We start from the raw sequence: 25,696 nt of genomic DNA on the forward strand, positions 1-25,696 counted from the left end.
CTGCATCAGCGATCCATTTTGAGTTAACTTTTGTTTGTGGTATAAGATAGGTTCAAGCTTCATGTGTTTGCATGTGGGTATCTAGTTTTCCTGCACCATTTGTTCAAAACATGAATCTTTCCCCATTGAATGGACACAGCACTGTTAAAAAAACAGAATTCAACCAAGTATATTAAAATCTGAATGGATTTATTAAACAAGTCATGAATTGGGAAGATCCCATCTAGCAATTAGAAGGGCACACAGAGGGATTGTACAGAATTGAAATTTTCTCTTAAATAGGCAGAAGGGTGGGCCAGGAGTTATTTAGCAAAAGAAATAAATTTTTATTTCAGGCCAAGGCATCTTCTTTGAGGGCACGGGACTGCAGCAGGCATTTGACTTTGCAGATTCCCTCACTAAAGCTAATGGGGAAATTTCAGATTGACAATTTAAAGGTCACATTCTTGTTAGAGGTTGAATAGTGCAGTTAAATCTGGAAGACTTAAATCTAGTGGCAGTTGTAGTGACAGTTGTCTTGGGGGCAAATGACTCCATTTTGGGCCTGTTATCACCCTTTTTTATTTTTTTAATAGCACTCTTGTCAAAATTTAATCATTTTTGTGAGAGTTTATTTCTGGGCTATCTCCTCTGTTCCTTTGGGGTATATGTCTGTCATCATGCTAGTAGCATATTGTTTTGATTACTGTCGCTTTGCGGTGAGTTTTTAACTTGGGAAGATTAAGTCCTCTTTGCTCTGCTTTTTCAAAATTGGTTTGGGTATTCAGGGCCCCTTGAAATTCCATATGAGTTTTAGGATGGGTTTTTCTGTTTCTATAAAAAGGTAGTATTGGGATTTAAATTAGGTATTTAATGTAGAGGGGGATTATGTTAGATCTTTAAATCACTTTGAGTAGTATTGTCATGTTAAAGCATTAAATCTTCCAATTCATGAACATTTATTTAGATCTGTAATTTCCTTTGGCAGTCTTTTGTAGTTTTTAGTGTACAAAGCTTTCAACGTCCTTAGTTAATTTATTCCTAAGTATTTTATTCTTTTTGATACTGTTATAAATGTTTTCTTAATATTGATTTTGAATTATTCATTGCTAGCATATAGAAATATGAGTGTTTTTAAAAATTTTTTTATCCTGCAACTTGCCGAATTCATTTTTGGGGGGTTCTAATTGTTGTGTGTGGGTATCTTCTTTAGGGTTCTCTACATATAAGATATCATCTGTGAACAGAGGTAATGGTACTTTTTTCTTTCCAATTTGAATGCCTTTTATTTTTTTTCTTGCCTAATTGCACAAGTTAGAATTTCTCGTACCATGGTGAACAGAAGTTGTGAAAGCAGACATCCATTTCTTGTTCCTGATCTTAGGGAAAAGCTTTAAGTCTTTAATCATTGAGTATGATGTTAGCTGTGGGTTTTTCAGGTATGGTCTTTATTATGCTGAGGAATCTCTTTTATTTCTAATTTGTTGTTTTTATCATGAAAGAGTATTGAATTTTGTCAAATGCTTTTTCATCAATTGAGATGATCGTGTTTTTTTCCCCCTCTTCTATTATTGTGGTGTATTATATCGATTGATTTTTGTATGTTGAACCATCCTTGCATTCTGGGAGTAAATCCCACTTAGTCCTGGTGCTTTCATTCTTTTAATATGCCACTGAGTTCAGTTTGCTATTATATATTGTTGAGGAATTTTGCACCTGTAGTTTTTTTTTTTCTTGTAGTGTGTCTTTGTCTGGCTTTGGTAACAGGGTAATGCTGACCTAATAGAATGAGATAGGAAGTGTTGCCGCCTCTTCATTTTTTTTGGAAGAGTGATAAATTTTGATATTAAATCTTCTTTAAATATTTGGTAGAAAGAATTCACCAGTAAAGAAGCCACTGGGTCCTGGGCTTTCCTTTGTTGGAATTTTGTACTTTGTCTTTTGTGTTAATCAAATACTTTTGTGTATTTCATTTTACTTTGTCTATGGACTTTTGGGCTATTTGCTTGCAGTACATCTTAGTCATTCTAGATTCTGTTATGTTCTCTAAGGATGGCTTTGTTATTGCTCTAATGGCAATTAACTTCACTGGTCTCAAACAAACTCCACATTTTTCGCCTGTGTTGTATAGTCTTTGTCTCAGCTCAGTTTTTTTCAGCTTATAGCTATTGCTTTTGGAAGCTAGTGCCTGAGGGATGTTCCCTGTACCTCTGTCCTTAGCTATCTACTCCCAAAAGTAGTAGTTTGGGCAGAGTTGATACTAAGATTATGGGCCTTACCTCTCAGAGCATCTTATTCTTTGAAGTTTCCTTCCTAAATTTGCAGCTCCGTTCTCAGCTCCTTTCTCAGCCACGAGGCCTGTCTTGTAACACCTCGTTAGTAAGACCCTAGGTTTCTGCTCTCTAAACTGTGCACTGCTTGGGAAATTCCATCAGTCTGAAGAAAGCAGTAAACATACATATCCTACCAATCTTCTATGGACATACTCCCATCTTATTTTTGCTTGCTTTACTCTGAATCCCTTTCTGTCTCCCCTCCTCAATATGAATTTTAATGATAAATCAAGAATTTGGATTTTTCTCCTTCTGTAGCTCTGTTGTTTTTAGCATTTCTCCCCCTAAATTTCTAGGTAATCTGTCTGCCCCGATTTCTGTGCTCTGCTGTCACACAGGACTGTAAAACTGTATTTTTCTGCTGCAAGAGCTGTGGGTATTGAATGGGGATATTGGTAGGAGTAGTGATGGTTGAGTGCCCTCAGGGAAAAAGCCCAAACTTGTGATTCTTACCCATTGCAGTTTCTATATTTCAAAGGTAAACCTTCCTCTTGTCTGCTCCTAATTTTGTAACTTTCTAGTGCTTTCAAATAGTGTGTTTTTAAAAATGATGTATCTAGATTTAGAAATTATTTGCCATGTCTTGAATGGGTAGTTCAGTTGATTAGTGCATGGTCACAGTATACTAGAGTTGCAGGTTTGACCCCCTGTCAGGCACTTGTAACAATCACTGATGAATGCGTCAATAAGTGGAACAACAAATAGATGTTTCTCTCTCTCTCTTAGTCAATAAAATAGAAAAACTTATCTTCAGGAAACCACACGTGACCAATTCATTCTGCCATTAGCAGAAGAAAGACTAAATTAATTTGCATTTTTTTAAAAAAGATTTTATTTATTTATCTTTAGAGGGGAAGGGAAGGAGAGAGGGAGAGAAACATCTATGTATGGTTGCCTTTCATGCATCCCCTGCTGGGAACTGGCCTGCAGGGAACCGGCCTGCAACCCCAGTATGTGCCCTGACTGGGAATTGAACTGCGATTGTCTGGTTCTCAGGCCTGCGCTCAATCCACTGAGCTACACCAGCCAGGGCTGCATTTGTTTTTTTTTTTAAGATTTTATTTATTTATTTTTAGAGAGCGGGAAAGGGAGAGAGAGAGGGAGAGAAACCTCAATGTGTGGTTACCTCTTGCCTATTCCCTACTGGGGACCTGGCCTGCAACCCAGGCATGTGCCCTGACCAGGAAATGAACCAGTGACTTTTTGGTTTGAAGGCCATTTCTCAGTCCACTGAGCCATGCCAGACTGGGCAGTTGTTTTTCATATGCACTAAAAGTACATAAAACTGAATCAGCTTTGTAAAAATTTTTGGACTTTTGTTGTTGAGACCATTACAGATGTCCCCATTTTTCTGCCCCTTTGATAAAAATCTGTGCAGGTTGAGAATTCATACTTTTAATTTTTTTAAATATATTTTATGGATTATTCCATTATAGTTGTCCCATTTCCCCCTTTCATTCCCCTCCATCCTGCATTCCCTCTTCTCCCCACATTCCCCCCCTTTAGTTCATGTCCATGTGTCATAAGTTCTTTAGCCTCTACATTTCCCATCTATTTCCCTACTATTCTTGCCTTCCCCCTGTTTATTTTCTCCCCACCATCTATGCTACTTATTCTCCACCTTCCCCCTGCTCCACCCACTCTCCTATTGCTAACCCTCGATGTGATCTCCATTTCTACGGCTCTGCTCCTTATCTAGCTGTCTGCTTAGTTTGCTTTTGTTTTAGGTGTGGTTGTTAATAACTGTGAGTTTGCTGTCCTTTCACTGTTCATGTTTTTTTTAACTTCTTTTTCTTAGATAAGTCCCTTTAACATTTCATATAATAAGGGCTTGGTGATGATGAACTCCTTGAATTTGACCTTATTTGGGAAGCACTTTATCTGCCCTTCCATTCTAAATGAAAGCTTTGCTGGATAGAGCAATCTTGGTTGTAGGTCTTTGGATTTCATGACTTGGAATACTTCTTTCCAGCCCCTTCTTGCTTATAAGCTCTCTTTTGAGAAATCCGCTGACAGTCTGATGGGATCTCCTTTGTAGGTGACTGTCCCCCTATATCTTGCTGCTTCTAGAATTCTGTCCTTCATTTTAATCTTGGCTAATGTAATGATGATGTGCCTTGGTGTGTTCCTTCTTGGGTCCAACTTCTTTGGGACTCTCTGAGCTTCCTGGACTTCCTGGAAGTCTATTTCCTTTGCCAGATTGGGGAAATTCTCCTTTATTATTTCTTCAAATAAGTTTTCCACTTGTTGCTCTTCCTTTTCCCCCTTCTGGTACTCCTATAATTCTCATGTTGGAATGTTTGAAGATGTCCTGGAGGTTCTTAAGTCTCTTCTCATTTTTTTGAATTTTTGTTTCTTCATTCTTTTCTGTTTGGCTGTTTCTTTCCTCCTCTGGTCCACTCCATTGATTTGAGTCCCAGTTTTCTTTCCATCACTCTTGGTTTCCTGTGCATTTTGCTTCGTTTCACTCAGTGTAGCCTTCATTTTTTCATCTAATTTGTGACTAAAATCAACCAGTTCTGTGAGCATCCTGATCACCAGTGTTTTGAACTGTGCATCTGATAGGTTGGCTATCTCTTGGTTGCTTAGAAGTATTGGCTCTGGGGCTTTGATGAGTGGCGGAGCCTTAGGTGTTTACCAGGGCGGGTCAACCCAGTTGCTGGGTTGTGACGCTGTATATGGGGGTGGGGTCAGAGAGGGAACAGTGGTGTTTGTTCCTCTCTCTCTAGGATTTCAGTCTCCTCTGCAGCTTCCCACAAGCAAGTTGGGCTCTTCTGGTGCTGATTCCTGGGTTGGTGGGCTTTTGTATGTTCTAGGACTCTGTGAGTGTCTCTAATGAACTGTCCTGTGAGGCTGGGAGCCTCGCTCAGCACCTCAACCCCCGAAAGTTTTTTCATTTGGTGCTTTTAGGCTTTATTTCCTGGCGCTGGGGCCCTGACTTGCTCAGTCTATCTCACTGCCCATTTTTTGCCTGGTTTATCTGTGCGTGAATGTGTGTCTGCGGTCAGCCAACTACCTAGCGTGCCTCACTGGGTTTGCTCATTTCTTCCCTGAACTTGGGTCTGCCAACCACCGCCTTTTCCTGCCTTGACCCCTCTCTGCCATCTACCAACTCCACCTCTCTTACCGGACTGGATGAATGTTTTGTTGTTGTCGGACTTCGGTACAGTTCAGTTTTCTGTCTGTTCTGATTGTGTTTTTGTTTTTAAATCTGTTTTGTTCTCAAATTTGGTTGTGCAAGGAGGTACAGTATTTTTACCTACGCCTCCATCTTGGCTGGAAGTTGTCCATTCTTTTAATTTTTAGATACAATTAGAAGTGGTTAAAAGCAGACTTCAGTTTTATTTATGTGAAAGAACAAATGGAAGCAAGATTAATTCAGAGTCTAAGTAAATACAAATTTAGTATAATAAAGTTACCAAATCATTTTATCATTACATTGCCATTTGGAGTCTACTACTATTAAAAATTTATTACTTTGTCTTGAAAAGATAAAAGACAACAGATTGGCGATTAACAGAGGGAAAAGCAGGTAGTGAGAGGTAGACGAGAGTAAAGGGAGGATGGATGGTGATGGGAGGAGGCTTGACTTGCAGTGGTGAACGGTCAATACAATATACAGGTGACGTGTTATAGAATTGTACACCTGAAACTTATATAATTATTTTAACCAATTCCACTCTAATAAATTGATTTATTAAAATAAGTAAATTAAAAATAATTGGATAGTTATAATAAAAATAAAAATAAAATAAGTAAAATAAATTAATTTCAATAAATGGACTTATTAAAATAAATAAAATTTTTAAATTAAAAATATGTACATTTAGAAGAAAGATGATACGTCTTGTGGAAATTTTTACTGAAAGTCAGAAATTAGTTCCTTGGGATCATTTTTTCCAAATATTTAACAATCTATTTTCTAAGGCAAATCTTTATTTAGAAAACCAGCAGAAAAACTATGCTCATAGAAGTTATTATTTCTGTTTGCCTAAACTAGTTTAAATCAGCAATACCTTTTTTTAATCTTTGGATATAGTCAGGATGGGGATCCTAAGATTCTGGATGATGTGTCTTGTACTTATGGGTCTTATTACCATTTTATCAATTAGTTGTTTCCTTAAATGAGATTGGCAGGGAACTAGATACATTTTTTATACACAGATACAAAATGTTAACTGAGATTTTGAAGTAAATAACTGTGAGGAGATACTGCTTATAAAATATCCTGCATATTCTTCTGATATTACTGCTAATGATACGTTTTCTTTTCTGTTGTTGCTGTTAAGAAATATAGTTATAATAGGTAAATAATTTGTGAATTAAAGAAAACAGCTTTTTATTCTAACTTGATTTACATATTAAGTTCTGTGTTCAGATATATTTTAAAATCCTACTATGTGTTCATCTCTGAGACTGTTTTAGAATTATATAAAGTAATGAAATAGATTTATGATCTGCAGGACACTTACAGAATATGAATCTAGATCTGATTACAGGCATGTGGTAGAGTTGGATTGAGTCATAGTTACTTAGTCAGGATCTCAATACAGTGAGGGGGAAATTTTCTATAGAATTTTTTTGTTAAGGTTAGTAGTTCAAAATCATATTGTTCTAAATTGTGTTCTGAGGAATCCTGGTTATTTGTATATAGTTACTTAACTCAACTCCCTTAATTTTATTTCATTGAGAGTAAGCTGCTTTTATCATATGTATTAGATTTCGTAAAATAATTCGTTTGAAAAAGAAAAAATTATATTGCTAAAATAAGTTTGAAAATGGAAGTCATGTTATATCTTGGAAGATATAGTTTTGTAGATCATTAATTGAGGCAATTGAAGGATCTAAGCCTTCCGTTCGATGGAGACTTTGGGAAGAATTACATTTTGGGACAGAGTGGAGAGAGCGTGAATGGCTAAAATATATAATAACAGATGAATAGACTAAAAGTGTTGGTGAGCAAAAATTTTATGCACGGCTATAAAATGTTAACTGATGATTTTAAAGTAAACAGCTGTGAGGAGATACTGCTAATAAAATATGATACATACTGTTCTGGTTAGTGTTTTAGTGCTGTGTCATGGCCTACATCCTCCAGCTTGATCCAGTCACTCTTTAGGGATGGAAGGCTACCCAAAATGACTATCTTCTGTTTAAAAGATAAAGGATAGATGTAGTCTCTGCCTGGTTTTCTCCGTAAATACTGAGTTGTGGTAGTTGCTGGATAGAGGATAGAGGGTAGAGAGAAGGTAGCATGTTTATTGTTATTTTTTAATGTAATTCTTGGGAATACTTAAGAATAGCCACTTGAAAGAGACATTCCACCTAAAACCAAGTAGTAAAATTGGTATTTCAGATTGAGTTAAACTGTGGCAAGAAAAATAAAAACTGAAAAAAAGTAGTTGGAAAGACTTCTACTGAGGGTAAATGACTTAGGAGGAAGTCTTGTTGAATGGGCACACAGAGGCTAGTTATTATAATGTAACAACCAGAACAACACAGTATTCATAAACTTTCCTTCCATCAAAGTAATATTTATTTTACTAACACTTTAGAGACTTATACATCATAAGATTATAACGTAGAATACCATAATTGTTTCTGCTATGTACTTTGTAATGAAGAGAAAGGAGCATGTAGGCTTTGAAACCATTTAGACCTTTATTCTAAATACAGTTTCCTTCCTTTTTGCTAATTGTAAATTTCAACAGGTTAATTTCGCTCTCAGATTTCAAAGGGCTGTTGGGTAGATTTAATCAGACCAGATTTATAGATTGCCTTTGACCTTGCCCAGCATATAATAGACCCCTCCAAATAATGTTTTCCTTTATCTATCTTTCTTTAGAAATAGAAGTAAAGATTGAGTATATATGATACTTTGAAGGTCACATTGGTTATACATCACGATTTGTGGTAGTGTGTCTACTCTTTTGCAAAAATGCTATTGTTTTTTAAAAATCACACCATAATGTACATGTTTCTTGCATTTTTTTCTAGTAATTAAATACCAGAGTATTACTATAAAGATATTCAAGTTAAAGACAGGCACTGAAAGGGAATAAAAAATCTTTAAGAAAAGTGAATATCTTCCTTGGCTGGTGTGGCTCAGTGGATTGAGCTCTGGGTCATGAACCAGAGGGTAGCCAGTTCGATTCGCAGTCAGGGAATGTGCCTGGGTTGCAGGTCCCCAGTAAGGGGTGTATGAGAGGCAACCACAAATTGATGTTTCTCTCCCTTTTTCTCTCTCCCTTCCCCTTTCTCTAAAAAATAAATAAATCAAATCTTTAAAAAGAAAAGAAAAGTGAATATCAAGTCTCAAATTCCTACTGAAACAGTCAAGGCTTGTGCTTTTTTGAGGAACTAGAGTAATCAACCCATAGGGATTCAGTTATATAATTGAATTGAAAATATATTTGTTAATATTTTAAAAAGTGAAGTATCAGGAAAATGATAAAAGCTGCCATTCATTGCTGTGTGGCAAGTACTGTGCTAAACATGGTGTTTGTTTTACCTAATTGAAGCTTCACATAGGCCACTGAGGAACATGTTACCATTTTACAGACGAGAAAGCCAAGTCTGGATGAGATTTAAGTAACATGCCCAGGAGAGGACCTCAACTTGTACTTACTTATTTCCTCTACTTGTACTCTGGTAGAGAGGTGCTAATGAGAATCAAAGTTTTATGAGGTGCAAGAATTGTATGAATTGGGACTTTTGTAAATTTGCAGCAGAGGCTATAACCATATTATTTGTCAGTGGAAGTTGAATGACCTATATAACCTACCTCAAATTAAAAACATTTTTTTGCCCTGGCTGGGTACTCAGTTATTTCAAGCTTTGTCCCAATATGCCAAGGTTGTGGGTTTGACCTCTGGTCAAGGCATAAAAAAGAAGCAACCAGAGTTCCAGCCAAGCTAGAGGTGTAGGTAGAAACCCTTTGCTTCCTCACACAACTAAAAGGAGAACACCCAGTCTAAAATCAATAAAAAACGAGAAGTGCTAGGAAATCAAACTGCATAGAACTCCAATAACCACAGAATTAAAGAAACAGTCAAACAGAACAACCAGACTGGTAAGGTAGTAGACAGAGAGAACCTAAGGTGAAGCAGGGACTATTTAGGCGAGGTGGCAGGCTGCGCAGATAGGACACATTAAGGGGAAAAATGAGATGCAGAGCTGACTGTGGACTAAGGTGACAACTGCGGTGGGAGAAACTCCCAGTCTCACACAAGAGTTCCTTGGAAAGTGCGCTGGAGACAAGCAGGTGAGCTGCATAGTTTCTGGCCCCTCCCCCACAGGCAGTGCAGCAGTGCCGGAAGGAGGGCCGCCTTGCCTTCCTCTCACGCCCCCATGCTAAGGACCCGCCCCCTACAACTTAACAGGTGCCCTAAACAAAGAAATAGGGCCAAATGAAAGAATAGCAGATTTCTTCAGAAAGAGAGCTAAGTGATGAGGAAATAGCCAACCTATCTGATGGAGAATTCAAAGCCCCGGTAATCAAAATGCTCACAGAAGTGATTGAACTTGGTCAAAAAATGAAAGAACAAATGAAAGATACCCAAAATGAAATAAAACAAAATATTCAGGGAACCAACAGTGACAGGAAAGGAACCAGGACTCAAATCAACAATTTGGAACAAAAGGAAGATATAAACATCCAACTGGAACAGAATGGATGTTTCTGAAACATGAATTAAAAAAAAATGAAGAGAGACTTTTGAACTTCTGAGACAACTTGAAATGTTCCGAATTATAGGGGTAGCAGAAGGAGGAGAACAACAGCAAGAAACTGAAAACTTATTTGAACAAATAATGAAGGAAAACTTCCACAATCTGGTTAAGGAAATAGACTTCCAGGAAGTCTAGGAAGCTGAGAGTCCCAAAGAAGTTAGACCCAAAGAGGAACACACCAAGGCGCATCATCATTAAGTTACATAAGATTAAAGACAAAGAGAGAATCTTAAAAGCAGCAAGATGAAAGGAGTTACCTACAAAGGAGTTCCCATAAGGCTATAAGCTGATTTCTCAAAAGAAACCTTGTAGGCAGAAAGAGGCTGGAAAGAAGTATTTGAAGTCATTAAAGGCAAGGACCTACATCCAAAATTACTCTATTCAGCAAAGCAATCATTTAGAATGTAAGGGCAACTAAAGTGCTTTCCAGATACGGTTAAGTTAAAGAAGTTCATCATTACCAAGCCCTTATTATATGAAATGTTAAATGGACTTACCTGAGATAAAGAAGATAAAAAATATGAACAGTGAAATGACAACTGACAGCTAGCAACAAATGAACCTAATAAAAAAGAAAGAAAAACAACAAGAACAAAAACTAAGTAAACAATTAGAACATAAATAGAATCAGAGAAATGGAGATCACATGGAGGGTTATCAGTGGGGAGGGGGAAGGGAGGAATAGAGGTGAAAATATGCAGGGAAGAAGCATAAATGGTCGGCATTAAATAGACAGGGAGAAGTAAAAAATTGTATAGGAAACAGAGAACTCAAAGAAATTTGAGTTCTTTGTACAACCCACAGACATGAACAAAGCCGGGGGGAATGCTGAAAGGTTGGGGGTACAGGGTGGAGGGAGTTGATAAAGGGGAAAAATTGGGAAAACTCTAATAGCATAATCAATAAAATATACTTAGAAATTAGCTTTAGAATTTTGTAAAATAAGAAGAGAATGGAAGGGACAGTGGAAGGAGGGAAGGAGAATGACAGAAAGGAAGGAAGGAAAGGCAGGACCCTTCCCCTCAAATCTGGGTCTTAAGGTTGTGGGATTCATCTTATGATAGTCATTGAAGAGGACTTTTAGAAAATGGAAAAACAAATTGGAATTTTCGGAGTCTGATTAGGCATTTAGATATAAGTATGTCCATTCTTAATAAAGATTAGATTTTCTAATAAAAGAAGAAGCAACCAATAAATGCATAAATAAGTAGATCAACAAATCAGAGTTTTTCTTTCTCTGAAATCAATCAGTAAAAAAATGTTAATGTTGCCTTCTGTCTTCCATTGATGCTGCTTGCATTTTCTTTTGAACAAACATTTATCTCAGCTGAGATAGGAGAGTGATTTGGGATTTAAATGAGTTCCTTTTGACTATTCCAAGAAAATAAAAATATATCTTAGTCAAGGCTTTATAATTTGTTTCTGGCTATATAAATGTATTCTAGAGAACATTTAAGGACAAAAACTGGCATCATTTAAATAGCCCCTGTAGTTTTGTTTTAACATTTTATTGAAATGTAAAAAGTGTGCACACACTGTAAGTATATAGCTTAAGAAATTTTTACCCCTGCAGTTTTAATAGCTCGGCCTAATTAAAATATAAGATACCATAGGAAAACTTACTCAAGGCACATTCTAAGGGCTGGAGAAATCACAATGAATATACCATGTTTATGGAGTTATTCAGGATATTTTAAATGAAAATGTTATATTTCATATATTTAATATTTTAACTTTGGGGAAAATATATAGTTTTGAATGCAGAAGGGAGAAATGAGAAAAATGCTATTACCCTTGGTTTAAAATAAACCAAAATTAGGTAACAATAATAAATTTTTATTTTTAAAAATCTTTGTAAAATATGGCAGAGGAATGAGTATTTTATAGTGTATGCACATAAATTAAGAAAGTGTTAAACTAAAGAGAAAGAATAAGAGCTGGCTATTGACAAATAAGTCTCAATATGGACAGTACCTTTGTGAGGAAAGGTACTTTCCTTAAATTAAATAAGTTAATTTAAAAGTGATCAATTAATTTGACTTAAAAATTTTTATTTATTAATTTTAGAGAGAGAAAGAAAGAGAGAGTTATTTATGGATTCATTGTTGGTTCTTGTAAGTGCCCTGAGCAGGAATCTAAACCATAGCCTTGGCATATCAGGACGACACCCTAACCAAGTGAGCTATCCAGCTAGGCCCACTTAATTTGATTTTTAAAGTCTCAATTTTACTTATATAGGGTTTGTTTAATAATATGGTTTTACACTTATGTCTGGTGACTATTATTAAGATCCTAAAGGCAGCTGAGGAAGGAATTTTGATAAAGCCTGCCATTTACTGTATCTTTTTTAAAAAGATTTTATTTATTTATTTTTAGAGAGAGGGGAAGGGAGGTACAAAGAGAGGGAGAGAAACATCATTGTGAGAAAGAAGCATCAATTAGTTGCCTTTTGCGTGTGCCCTGATCCAAGGACCAAACTTGCAACCCAGGCATGAGCTCTGACCTGGAATCAAACCAGTGACTTGTTGCTTTGTGGGATGATGGCCAACCAACTGAGCCACAGTGGTCAGGGCTGTATCTTTTTATTTTTTAATAAATAGGTTTAGAATTACTGGGTCAATTCTGTGTTATTTTAAAAATTAAGTACTACTGTCAGACTACTAGCAAAGGTTTAAAAATAATTTATTTAATTTTTAAAATTATACTAATATATGTTCATTGTGAAACTAGAAAACTCAGGTATATATTAATTGCTGAAAGCCGATAAGTTGGTACGTATCACCTAGAGAGAGATTCATTTGGGGGAGACTAACCTCCTAACTATTTGCCTGTATGTTACTTTATTATTCATATATGTTCTTAACTTTACATTATGAACACCTTTCTATGTTAGTAATCAAATCTATATCACTTTAATGGCTAGAGAGTATTCAGTTGAAAATTTTTTGTTAATTTATCTAAATAGTCTACTATTTTAACTATCTAGTTTTTTTGTTTGTTTTTTTACTACTATTACTGTCCTTTGATGACCATGCCTGGATATACATTTTTGCAAAATTGTACAATTGTTTTCTTAGGATAAACTTGGGAAGTTGAATTTCTTGATCAAAAGTTCCCTTTAAGATTTTGCTTCATATTTCAAAATGAAACTTATTTCTCGTACTAGTGTGAAAGCATACCTCCAACTTAATCATAATTAGTAGGTATTAACATTTAAAGTTATTTGCCAGTCATATTATGTGAAAAATGGCATTGATTTGTTTTATAACTTACTGTAATTTACATTCGTTTTGCTGACTGTGGTTGAACAGTTTTGTGTTTGTCATTTGTTTTTCATTGGGGAGCTACCTGTTTTTTGTTCTTGGCTCCTTTTCCTATTGCTGTGTTGGCTTGTAAGTGTTCTTTACATGATAGAAGCTGTTTGCATTACTATATAGGCCTTGAGTTTGTTTCCCAGGTTGTTTTATCTCTTACTTGATTTTTATGTATACTTTTAAAAGTCCTATAGTTATACTTGTTAATCTTTTTACTTAACGGTTTACTTTGGTTCCTCACCAGAGTATTAGAAAAGTACTCATCCACTTACTTTTCAAATATATATATATTTATTTGTCCATCTGCAGTTTACTTTGGTATAACTTGAACACATGTAATCACACATTTCACAGCACTCAGCAGTGCCATTTACTTTCACATGAAGTATTATAGAATTGTGCTTCCTAGATGTGCAACTCTCTGACCTTTGTGGTAGGTAAGCAGTTATCTTTATTTTGCCAATGTTTAGTTATTTCCCCAGTACCCCCTAATGAATAATCTATTTCTTCACATTTGAAAAAACCCATTATTTCATAATATATCCCTTCATTTGCTTGAATTTTTTTATTGGGTTTTCTGTTATATCTCAGTTGTCTGTTCTGTTTTTCCTTTTTAAATCTTGGGGTTAAGTTGTTGTATTTAATTATTTTTTAGTTACTATTCACAGCTAAATTTTTCCAGCATTTTAAATTGTTTTTAATAGGAAAATAGAATAAGCCATACACAGTTTTCCGATGATATATTTTAAAGGCTGTGTTTTTGTGTAACTTGTGGGTTATCTCTAATTCTGCATTTGAAAAACATGGAGGTGTTACTACTAATAATATTTGGATTTTAATTCTTTCCTATTAGATATTATATTTTACTTTAAGTCTCAATGAACAGTATCTGTTGGGAGGAGGCGTGCTGTGATCAGAGGATGGAAGCGAGGGGAACTGTCCTTGAGGATGTGGAAAGTGGCAACTGTGGGAGGTTGAGTGGTCGAGGTATTGGAGGCCAGACTCTGATGATAGAAATAAAGTACAAGGCTGTATATTTTAGATACCCTCAACTCTAGAAAGACTTTTGCTGGGTTTTGGATTTTTTTCTTTGACAGAACAGGATTATAACCTATTTTTCAGCTTTATCTCTCCACGCATCCATATTCATATTCATATTCATGTTCATATTCATAGCCTGTGCACCAGCCAAATTGAATTGTTTGCTGGTCTGGAGACTTTGTTTTCTTGCTTTTGTGTAATTGCTCATGCTTATGCCTGTACTTGATATGCTGCTGTTGCCTGGACGCCATCAGCCTCCCTCGTCTCTCAGTTACAGTTTATTTCAGTTGCCGCTTCCTTTCTGCAGCTTGTCCAAGTCCATGTGCACCTTTTACTTTGAGCCCCATTGGTCTTCATTTGCACTCTTTTTTTGATTGTAGTTATATTCTGCCTTGTGATATTGATGTTGACATATTTTTCTTATTGCCACTGCTTCCGTAAGTGCATACAACCCAAACCTTTTATGAAATGTTCAAATTTGGGCAAGTGAGGACTAAGTGCTATTATAAGGGGCCATTTAAAGTGCTTTTATGATTTTTTAAATGCTTACAAGATAACAGACTTGTTTATGATAGTCACTAGGATTTTATGGTTATTGCTACTTGACTATTTTGTCTGGATATTTTGTGTATCTGCTTACTAGGTCCTGTGACATATGTTATTCCATAAGTTTATTAGAAACATTTATGTGTTATACAACCAGTAAGCTTATTTGTTAATATAGATGGTAATGATAGAGTACTATATTTAAAAGTAAAAACTTATTGTATCTTATTTTTTGTACTTAACAACAGTGATAAAATATATAGTCTTTCTCCATGTAGTTGAAAGCACAGTTCTTTTCCTTTTAGCTCTTATTGTATCTGTTTAATTGTATCTTTGAAACATCAGTAAGATGTTTTAATGAGGATCAGAAATTTCAGGCAAAGTAGATGATTGTAAAATTGGTTGATGAAAATCCAGGCTTTTAACTTGTCATTTTAGAATTTGCTAACAGCCACCTCTGTGCAAAGAGTAGAGTGTCAGTTTGTGAATGTTAGTCTTTCCCTTAGCTCAGGTGGCTGTTCGGGTTTATGGTTTTGCACTTAACCATATCCCTGCCAATTATTTTTTCCATAATTTTGTTGAGAGAATATTTATGGATGATTTTCTGAAGGATAATTAGTCCATCAATTTCTCTTGAATGGATGGGGACTGGAGGGGAGTCTAAAGGTTGGGGAGTGGAGGGGAGGAGATGAATTAAGTACATCAGAATTACCTAGAGGGCTTTTTTTTGTTTGTTTTTAGGAACACCTGTCTTCAGTTGGCAGTGCCACATCTGTGCTCCAAAGAGTCTGGTCAGCCCCTTAGATGTGTAGGGAACAGTAAGATCCACTGCTTCACTATTCTAGAATCTGTCCTTGGAATAAACCAGAAAAGGGTTATGTACCTGGACATCATATTATTCATTTCCATAAAATTTCTTTTATTAATTTCCCTTTAGTTTGCTGTAATTATACACTGAGGAAAATTATAATAGTGTAAAAATTTCTCGTTGCCTTTTCTGTAAGGTAGTTGTGGCTAGTTTTGTGCATAAGAAACAAGTTGTTGTAAAAACATTGTTTACACATTCTGTACTTTCTAAGAAGACCCATGAAAAACAGTGGTCTCAGTATTAAGAACAGTTTGTATTTATGAAAAGCGAGAGGAGTTTTATTTTATTGATGCTAAGAGTCCTGTAATCAGCCCCTTTTCTCTCTTTATATGACCTAATAGAAAACATAGGGGTAGTTTTGGTTTTTTGCAAGAATATAGGACTCAATGATAAGCATTTTGTATTTTCCTTTCATTCCTGGGTTAATTTTAATTTTTTCATTCTTTTCATCCTGTTTGTTCTGATTTTATTACTTATTTTCTCATTGAAGTATATTTAAAATTGTATGTATTTAAAAGTTGTTTTTTGAATAAAGCAGGATATGAATAAATAAAATCACATGTAACATTTACCAATTTTGTTTTCTTATTTTCTTAACACTAAGAATAGTTTTTGTTTTAGTTTTGGATTATATACTCTTTTGAGGACTTTACTGATTTATAGATGTTTGCTCCAGAGGAAACACACAGAGACAACCATGAAATTTTGCACAAAATTTCAGGGGATTTATGAGACTCCCAAGAAATCTTGTCCCAAAGTCCCTGTTTATCTGTAATATGTGTTTTGGCAGATGTTTTTCTAGAAGGTGTCTATATCCAATCATCTGAGCCTTTTATCTTTATATACTTAAATTGTATTCCCTAGCAGCCCCTTTTCAATAATACTAGCTTGTTATAGCTCGGTTCTGTGATTCAATGAATGAAAATGCTAAAAAAACAAGAGTTATAACTAAAGATGATAGTATCAGTGTTGTCGGAAAGAATTCTCAGTGAATGGGCTAATAAGAAATATTCCCAGGGTAGCGTTTCCACAGTATAATTTGAAGTATTTATCGAATATCAGTGTATTAGTTTTAGTAACTGTTATATAACAGAATAGGAAATTAAAGTTGTCATAAATTATTAAGAATAGCTGAATATTCTCTAAATTGGGTTGATGATACAAAGGAAATTACAATAACAAAGGGAAAATGTTTGACTCAAACCATCTACCTAATTTTAGTGACATCTGCTTAGCATTTTTCACTGAATATTTATTTTAGAAATATTTCTTAATTCTATGTATAGTATTATGCTTATTTTTTAAGTATATTCAAATTTTATCTTATTATTTTTTAAATTTTATTTAGTTATTTTTCAAGTACAGTTTTTTGTCTATTTTTCCCATCCCAGCCTCCCCTGCCCCTTGCTCCCCACCTCCCTCCCATTTCCACCCCCCTTAGTTCTCGTCCCTGTGTCCTTCCTATTTGTTCCTCCAGTATTATGCTTATTGATTCTAGAGAGAGGGGAAGAGAGGGAGATAAGGAGAGAGAGAGAGACACTGATGTGAGAGAGAAACATTGGTTGGTTGCCTCTCGCATGCACACTTGCAACCCAGGTATGATCACTGCCGGTAATCAAACCTGAGACCTTTTGATTGATGGGACTGTGCTCCAACCAACTGAGCCACACCTGTGAGGGTGGAGCATTCTTGAATAATGTTATTGATTTTAATTAATTGATTTTTTTGTCTTTTTTATTTATGTACTTTATACAAAACATAATTAAAAAGTTCTTAGATCATTGAGGATAATCTAGTTTCTTATGTTTCTTTTTATGGTCATTGTTTTAAATTCTTTAATCCCTTATACACATGGTCTTTCTGGTCAGCTGGCATTCTGTATTGATCTCGCCTTCCTGTTGCCTGTCACATCTATATGCTCCTTTGCAGAGCTACTATCAGGCCTTTCAGGAACCTATCCAGGTGATGGCAACAGCTTCCTGTCTTCTGTGTCTTATCCAGCAACAAGTCAGTGTCTCAGCTTCTCATTTCTGTTTTACCCAGTCAACTCTTTTCTACATTTTGCTGTCTATTATTATTATTTTTGCATCTCATTTTTCACTGTATTATTCCCCTGCTCAAATTTTGCTGCTGGCATTAAAAGCCTTCTGTCTTTTGTCCCCAATTCAACCTCCCGAGTAAACTTCTCACTACCGTATTACTTTTCTTTTAAAGAAAACAATTAACTTACCATAATGTGCTTCAGCTTCCCTCAGCAGTGCTTTTGTTTGCATTGTTTTTAAATCCATCATAATCTCTTTTGTCTTCAGTCTGTTAAGAACTCATTTTTATAGCACTGATCACATTCTACCTTTTAAAATACAGATTGTTATACTTTTTTGTAGCTTGATTCTAGATTTTAAGCTCTGTGAGTAATGACTCTGTTCCATATGAATATAAGTATTTACCATAGACCATCTACATTGTAAGAATTAAAGTGTTAATTGAATTACAAAGCTTACTTAAGTGTATAATCATAAAATGTAATAAAACCAAAAAGTTTTATTGACTTTGGAAAGCAGTCTTGAAATTACTATGTTTACTAAAGTGCTACTAAGCACCTATTTTCTTAATACTTTTAGGTGTTCACTTTTGAGTCTAATCTCTGTTAAATGAAGAGTTTGATTTTTAATGTCCAAAGAACTGAGATTTTGCTTTCATTTTATTTGGGGTATTAAAAAATAGGTCACATACCTAAGAATTGACTTACATTGAGTGAGAAGTACAGAATTATTATGAAAACCATTTTTTAAAAAAGCATAATTATAAATTAACTTTCATAATAGGTTGACAGTTGTTGGGTACTAGTTGTTAGAATAATAACCTCCTTAGATTAGCAGACCAAATAAAAGAGAAAAAGAACAGTTTCATATGTTGTTGAGCTAATCTTTGGTTAGCTTTTAAAATGATATTTCTTATTTCTATACTTTTGAAAAATTAATTCAGTTAACTAATAGAAATTGATATCTGTCTCTGTGATTTGTGACATACGGCTAGAAAAACATAATTTTAAGAAGAATCCCACATTGTTTACTGTTACCTCCATTGCTTTTGCATTTAATGAAGTAAAGTGAAAAATTTATACATAGTGGTGAAAGTCATTATTAGGAAAAAAATGTACCTTTTCATAGAACAAATATTTAACAAAAATGTTCCCTCATCCTCTCATTTAAGCTGAAGTCAGTAATTTCAATCTTTTTAAGAAAACCGAACTTATAAGTATGATTTTGATTCATATATATCATAGTATTTAACATTAAAAAGCTGTGAGAAGTTGTCTGATAGATGTGCCTTTTCTTTATTGTAAATTACTGGGTACACTTGTGTGTACCTGAAAGATCATCACAGGTGGGCAAAATGTTTGTTAATTTTCTGTTTTAATGTCAAGTGTATAAATAACAACAATTTAGAGGGCCGCATTATAATTTTGCCATTTATTTCTTATTTTGTTAGATTTCTTATTACAGAGAATAAGAGGGCTTGAAAGCAGTTTGGGCAAACATATTAGAAAACTTTAAAAAAATTTTTTTCTCACCCAGGGACATTTTTTTATTGCTTTTAGAGAGAGAGAAAGGGAGAGAGGAAGTGAGAGAGAGGAACATAGATGAGAGAGAGAAGCATCTATTAGTTGCCTCCTGTACATGCCTAGACCAAGCAAGGATCGAACCTGCAACCTAGGTATGTGCCATGACTGGGAATCGAACCTGCAGCATTTTGGTGTATGGGGTGAAGCTCCAACCAACTGAGCCATACCAGTCAGGGCTAGAAAAATGGTTTTTTTTTAGCTGAGTTCTTTGACATGCATATAGACTTGAAAATTTAAAATATTTAAAACACAAAGGGTTTTCTCTGAATAAGAAAACTCTAAAAATAGTCTAATTTTTATTAAGATTATAAAACTATATATTGACACTTTAATTTGTATTTGGAAGTCTACATATAAAATGTTTAATATTTTTGAAATTAATATATTAGCAGATATTCTATGCCAAATATATTTATCAAATGAACATTTTCTCAATATCTTTTGTGAATTCTTAATTTTTCTCAAAGGTTTAAAAAAATAAGTCTTATGCAACATTTTGTCAAATTGAAGCATTTCTTTAAATCTGGAAAAGTAGAAAAGAAGGTAATTTTGGCTTTGTTGAGATTTGACTTGTTAGTATTACTATCAGAAGTAAATCACTATTAAATTTGTTATGTAATCTCAGGGAATTCAAACTATTGCATTGTGCTCCTTTCCCCAAGAATTAGGGAATTTGGTAAACTCAGCTGGATGAATCTCATTTAGTTACATTAAAGTGATATCTTATTGAGTTGCTTGATATGAAATGTAATTAAAATGAGTTGCTACTTGATTTAGTGAATATAGTGTTAAAAATAGAATAAAAAATTGTCCAGTTAACCAATTATAAGGTGACAAGTATTTTTCTATTAAGTAATTTATTGCTGTTTTTTGATATAGTTATACTTAGCACTCATGGATAGATTATTAGATTATTACATTTGGAAAATATTTGTTTGATAAGAATTCCCAAACCTGATATATATAGTTTGGATTAGTAATTTCATATTTTTTCCAGCATGATTTGAGGATTGGAAGCAAAATGCTTAAAGTTAAATTAAGTGATGTAGAGTAAAACAAAATGACAAGATTTATTGCCACTTCAATGATTTTCAGAGTGAAAATAGAACTACTGTGTTTTGAAACATTTGGGAGCTTTATGATAGGGTAGAAACATTGTGTAAATTGTATTACTCTAAACTTGCTATGTATGTAAAATTAGAAATAATTGGCTTTGTTAAGCTTTTCTACACTAATATACTTTTTCTACCATGTATTTAGATTTTAATAGTTAACTTCTATTCAAAAGGGCCAGCTTGAATAAAGTTAATGTACTCTTTTGCCAGCAGATTGTATTAATTTCAGGCATTTGGCTTAGACGGAAGTGAGAAAGGAAGAAAGGGCTGGCGCTTTAGTTTCCTCCCTTCTCTCTATTGTCAGTCATTTGTATAGCATAGGCATAATGCTCTTGTTCGTAGAAAGTCAGTCTCTTTCTCACAATAAACTTGAATTTCAAAGTATTTCTGTCTTGGTGTACATATGCAGATTGTTTGCTTTTGAAAAACTATCCAGTTAACGAATAGAAATTGATATCTATCTCTGTGATTTGTGACATATGGGTAGAAAAACAATTATAAGAAGAACCCCACATTGTTTACTGTTACCTCTATTGCTTTTACATTTAAAAATTTCATTCTAACATATAACAATAAATTTTAACATTCATAGGGTTTTTGAAATCCTGAGAAACCCTACAGTTTCTACATTAAAAGAAGGATAAGGTTTTGTACGTGGTTCATTAATTTTGGTGCATCAAGTAATATAGCAAGTTGACAGTAACAGAAAACAAATTAGTGGTACAGAAAATCCTGGATTGTTTTGATTGTTTGGAGCCAGAATTTTGGTTCTTATGTTAAAATGCTATTCCAGTTGTCATTATATAAATGTATCTCTAGTTTGTGGCTTAGAAACAATATACTTTATTTAAAAAAAAGGATACCTGTGTCAGTTACATTTTTAAGTTATACACTGTTTTAAGGCTATGTATTTATTATTTAGAAAACATGACTTACATGAATATCTTCTGATGGACATGATATTGACAAAATATACACAATATTACTTTAACAAACTGCCATGCAACAAGTACATTAAGTTATGAAGAAATTGAATATATATCACCTAATCTAATCTTGTCATTTACATTGAAAATTTACAACATAACCAATACTTAAAATATTCTTTTCTTATATTTGGCAGTAATTTCACTTTTTACAATTTAAATTTAAAACTTCTGAATGTGGATTTGGTGAAATTTACACTTCTCCCTAGTCGGTGACAACCTGAGGTACTAAACATTTCTCTCTTATCTCACTATCTTCAAAGGAAATTTTTTTGTTTCTTTTAGGGTCTATCCAAGAGTTGTGAATTACAGCATTATTAGGCATGGGATCAGCTTCTACTATGGAAACAACTCGCTTTTTCATTTTACTTTTCAAGACTTTTTGAAATTTTTGTCTAGTGAATGCATATAAAAGAGGGTGAAATATAGTTGTTCCATAAGCCATGACTAGAAAACACAACCTTAATTTTACTAAAAGGTCACTTGGGCCTAAACATAAAATGGTGGTATTTAAAACAGAAATTGGTGTCCAGCAGAGAAGAAATGTAGAAATAATTAATAAAGACATTCTGAAGACTCTTTTTTGCCTTTCTCGCCGTTCGCGGTGTCGTTTCACAGCTCGCCGGAGGGCTATTATTACAGAGACTGAAGTCCTTACACCAAAGACTACATTTTTCCCACCACTACTTTGTGACATGTCTGTAGTCTCATGTTGTGTAGTTAGAGAAATTGTCTTTTTTTTTCTTGCTTTCTTCTTCTGTCCTGTTGAAAATCTGGTACCTATTCGAATGTTAAGAGCCTGCAGTATTTTGGTGTATGTGATTAACATTACTATGACAGTGAAAAAGAATATTGGAATCTGTACAAGCAGGTGGTAATACATTCCCAGTTCGGTGTAGTATTCATTTGTGCTGACACACAAAAGGGTCTTGTTTGCCCATGTATTTCCACTTTGAAGACTGAAAAAATTTACCTCAATAAAGGGAATCAGGAAAGAGAAAAATGAAAACATCCAAATGGATATCATTAGCATTACAGCTCTGCCCATTGTCAAAATTCGGTTTGCAGGTTTTACAGAGATGTCATATCTGTCCAAAGTGATAGCAAAAACGTTGATTGCTGTTGAGACACTTGCAAAAGATACACAGGCCTCATGGAAACAGCAGACGAGAGTAGTGTTACTTTCCAGTGAAAGTAGAAGGATAACTATAGTTAGAGGAATACATCCCACACAAATTATTACATCAAGTACATGAAGATTCATTGTAATAATGTTACTGACAGAGTTGATTAAGTTGGATTTCATGCAGTAAAGTACCAGTACAGTGAGGTTGCTGCCAAGTCCCAGCACAATTTCTAACATAAGAAATCCAGTGAGAGATGCTTGAAAGCTTAATGGGTATAACAGTGGTTGGTACATATTGGTATTGATGTCATCAATGTCATCTCGAACTGTAATGTTAGATTCAGACTGCATGATGATTTCCAGAAGGGGAGAAAAACACATTCTTTTGGAGCAGTTGGATTTTTTCCCTAGAAAATGAAATAGAATAAACTATTTGATATTTGGCATTTTAAATGATGTATAGAACATGTGTTCTTTGTAAAAAAAAACCTTCTTTACTGTGTACTTAGTTTAATTTTTAAGTTTGCAAACTATTAATGAAAACAGAATTAGGAAACATTAAGATTGCATTACTTTGATAGAAAAGGAAATTGGGTTCTACCTTTGAAGAAATAACTGTGTGGGGATTACTCCTGTAGTTCAAGGATATTTCATGTACTAAAAACATTTTACTCATTTGGGTTTTTCAAACTTATTTGTTAGACACAGTGTACTTTTGTATAATAAAACTACCTAGAATGGAAAACTAATCTTAGCCCAATATTTTAATATTTAATTTAAAAATATTTCGAGTAGGTGGCAAATAAACATTCTTTTAATTTGTTCTAGCATAATTAGTGTAAGTCTGATTATCCCCATGAGATTTCAGACGAACGGAACAGTGTTCATTTAATATGATAAATGGCATAGAGCACTTGCTTGTTTAAACTATTTTGTTCATGTTCTTGATTGAAATTCATATTCACATGTCAACAGTGTGACTAGGGACTTCTTTTCCCACAGAAGGAGACAAAGGATGAATATTTCACATTTCATAGTTAAACTGTTCACTGAACTTTAAAGTGGGCAAACTTCTAAAAATTGGAAGAGAAGGGACATATGTGAAAGTAAAACAGCACAAAGCTTGGAACAGTAATCACTCCTATGAATGATTTATTTTGTGACCACACCCTCTTGTATCTTGTGAAAGAAAATTAAAATTTAATACCTTATTAATAAATAGCCCCTTTCAAAGTGGTTTAAAAGACTATATCCACTGATTTTGTTTAAGTAAAAAAGTAGAATTTTAGGGAAAAAGTATCTGAAGACCATTTTCTGAAGAATCTTTTGAAGTTAAACATTTCTTCTGGAACCTTTTATATAAATTACCCTGAATATAATTTTGAGGAAACTTAAAAAAAAAACAAAAAAACTGTTCCTAAGTCATGCAAATTTACATATTAATATGTAAAGGTGTAGAGTAATTTATGAAAATGTCTGATTTTCTGGGCTAAAATGTCAGTAACCAGTAGTATATTCAGTTAAAATATAAAATTCTATAACCAACTATATTTCACATTTCAAGTATAGCATTTTGATTGCAAAATCATAATCAAACATAAATGATAAAAGCTCATAATTTTGGTAACATGTTAACCTTTCACTTAGTGTATAAGTTTTAGGATATAGTTTTATTATGCCTACTATTTTAGCGATAATATTTCAGAAGTACAAACAATCACAATATTAATTTCTTTTGAGCTTGGTATAAAGTATTATTAAGGCACATACTTAAGTAAAGGAAATCCTATAAAGTTGAAAAATTTTAAGTGTGCCAAATTTTTTGAACTGACAGAGTAAATATCAGTTCTTTGTCATATCAGTTAAATTTATAAGTAAATAAAGCAGAAATGTGAAGTTAGGTGAGAATTAAGACAAATGCATCTCTTCTAGAACAAGATTCTTTTCTTTTGTAAATGTTAAACAGTTTGGTGGAGTGCATGCATTTTCTGACCTACCTGTTTGCTGTTGCCTTATGGGCCTTTTGGCTCCATATAGCAGTTTTTCACAAATTGAAACATGATGTCATTGAGTGATTTTGACATGAACTTTACCTGACAACAGTGAAGTAGCTGTGTTTTATTTCATGTCTTGTGGGAATTGTTTCATTTTTCTCTCCAGTACTTCAGCTGCATGAATTGTGAGATTTAGTTGGCTGATGGATTTCTAAAGACCAGTACAAAATATGTTTGTTTGTTTCATCTTAAAATGTCACGACCAAGAGAAACTTCGTCAGATGAAAAGAATTATGTTTCCCTTTGTGGGAATATATGATAGTGTCTCTCTGTTTTCCAGAACATGTGAAAACAAAAAAGGAAATACAAGGTTTCTAGCTCCTAAAATGTATTCAGACATCCTTTTGTTACAAACTGTCTCATAGCAGTCTTGATTATTTTGGAATTATTTCTTGATCACATAACTTGCTTCATATTACAAATCCAGTTTATGTTTTTCGATAAGAACCATCTGTTGTTCAATCTGGTTTGTTTTCATTAGAAGAAGATAGATAATTGGCCATAAAACTCCAATGCAGAAATTCTTTAGGAATATCAATTAATACAAATATCTGTATATTTAGTGCAGAAAATACTTGCTAAAGCTTCATTTAGCTTGCTGGTAACGTATGGCATTCTTACTGTGGCAATCCATGTTCATTGTTTCTTTAAGAATTAGTAGCTCCACAATTCTGGTGTGTTAAAGTATACTCTCCCTTTTTAAAAATGCTCACCATTTTGTCTTCAGGATTTTATAATTACATTGTTTTTCTTTTTGTGGCTGTTTTATACAGCATCTTTGTAAGATGATTACTGTCGATGTGCTATATTCCAGCAGTAATGTAGACCTATATTCCCCAGTTTTAACTCCTTAGTATCTTAAAATCATGTGTTACAAGAATATCCTGCAGTTAATGATTCAGACAGCTAGGGAGAGAGATGCTCCGTCAGATGCATTCTTCATATTTTCAGTTGTAAGTACTGAATTAGCTGCTGTGG

The 25,696-nt window shown here is 34.1% G+C and overlaps 2 protein-coding genes across 2 annotated transcripts in view; one reads left to right on the forward strand and one right to left on the reverse strand.

The window, feature by feature from the left end:
- COG5 (component of oligomeric golgi complex 5) overlaps nucleotides 1–25,696 on the forward strand; it is a 347,306-nt gene that overhangs the window by 70,488 nt on the left and 251,122 nt on the right. The gene's annotated exons all lie outside the window — the stretch shown is intronic.
- On the reverse strand, nucleotides 21,731–25,081 carry GPR22 (G protein-coupled receptor 22). The gene is made up of 2 exons (XM_037150480.2): nucleotides 24,662–25,081; nucleotides 21,731–23,071 (listed from the first exon to the last, which is right to left on the reverse strand). Exon 2 carries the CDS (start codon nucleotides 23,043–23,045, stop codon nucleotides 21,744–21,746), a length of 1,302 nt encoding a protein of 433 aa, XP_037006375.1. The 5' UTR covers nucleotides 23,046–23,071; nucleotides 24,662–25,081; the 3' UTR covers nucleotides 21,731–21,743.

The sequence above is a fragment of the Artibeus jamaicensis genome, unplaced genomic scaffold (genome assembly GCF_021234435.1).
Source record: "Artibeus jamaicensis isolate MK-2021 breed Jamaican fruit bat unplaced genomic scaffold, CSHL_Jam_final contig_834, whole genome shotgun sequence".
Taxonomy (NCBI): domain Eukaryota; kingdom Metazoa; phylum Chordata; class Mammalia; order Chiroptera; family Phyllostomidae; genus Artibeus; species Artibeus jamaicensis.

What these genes read in the sequence shown, in the direction of transcription:
- GPR22 (XM_037150480.2), bottom strand. Translation starts at nt 23,045, where the DNA reads ATGTGTTTTTCTCCCCTTCTGGAAATCATCATGCAGTCTGAATCTAAC.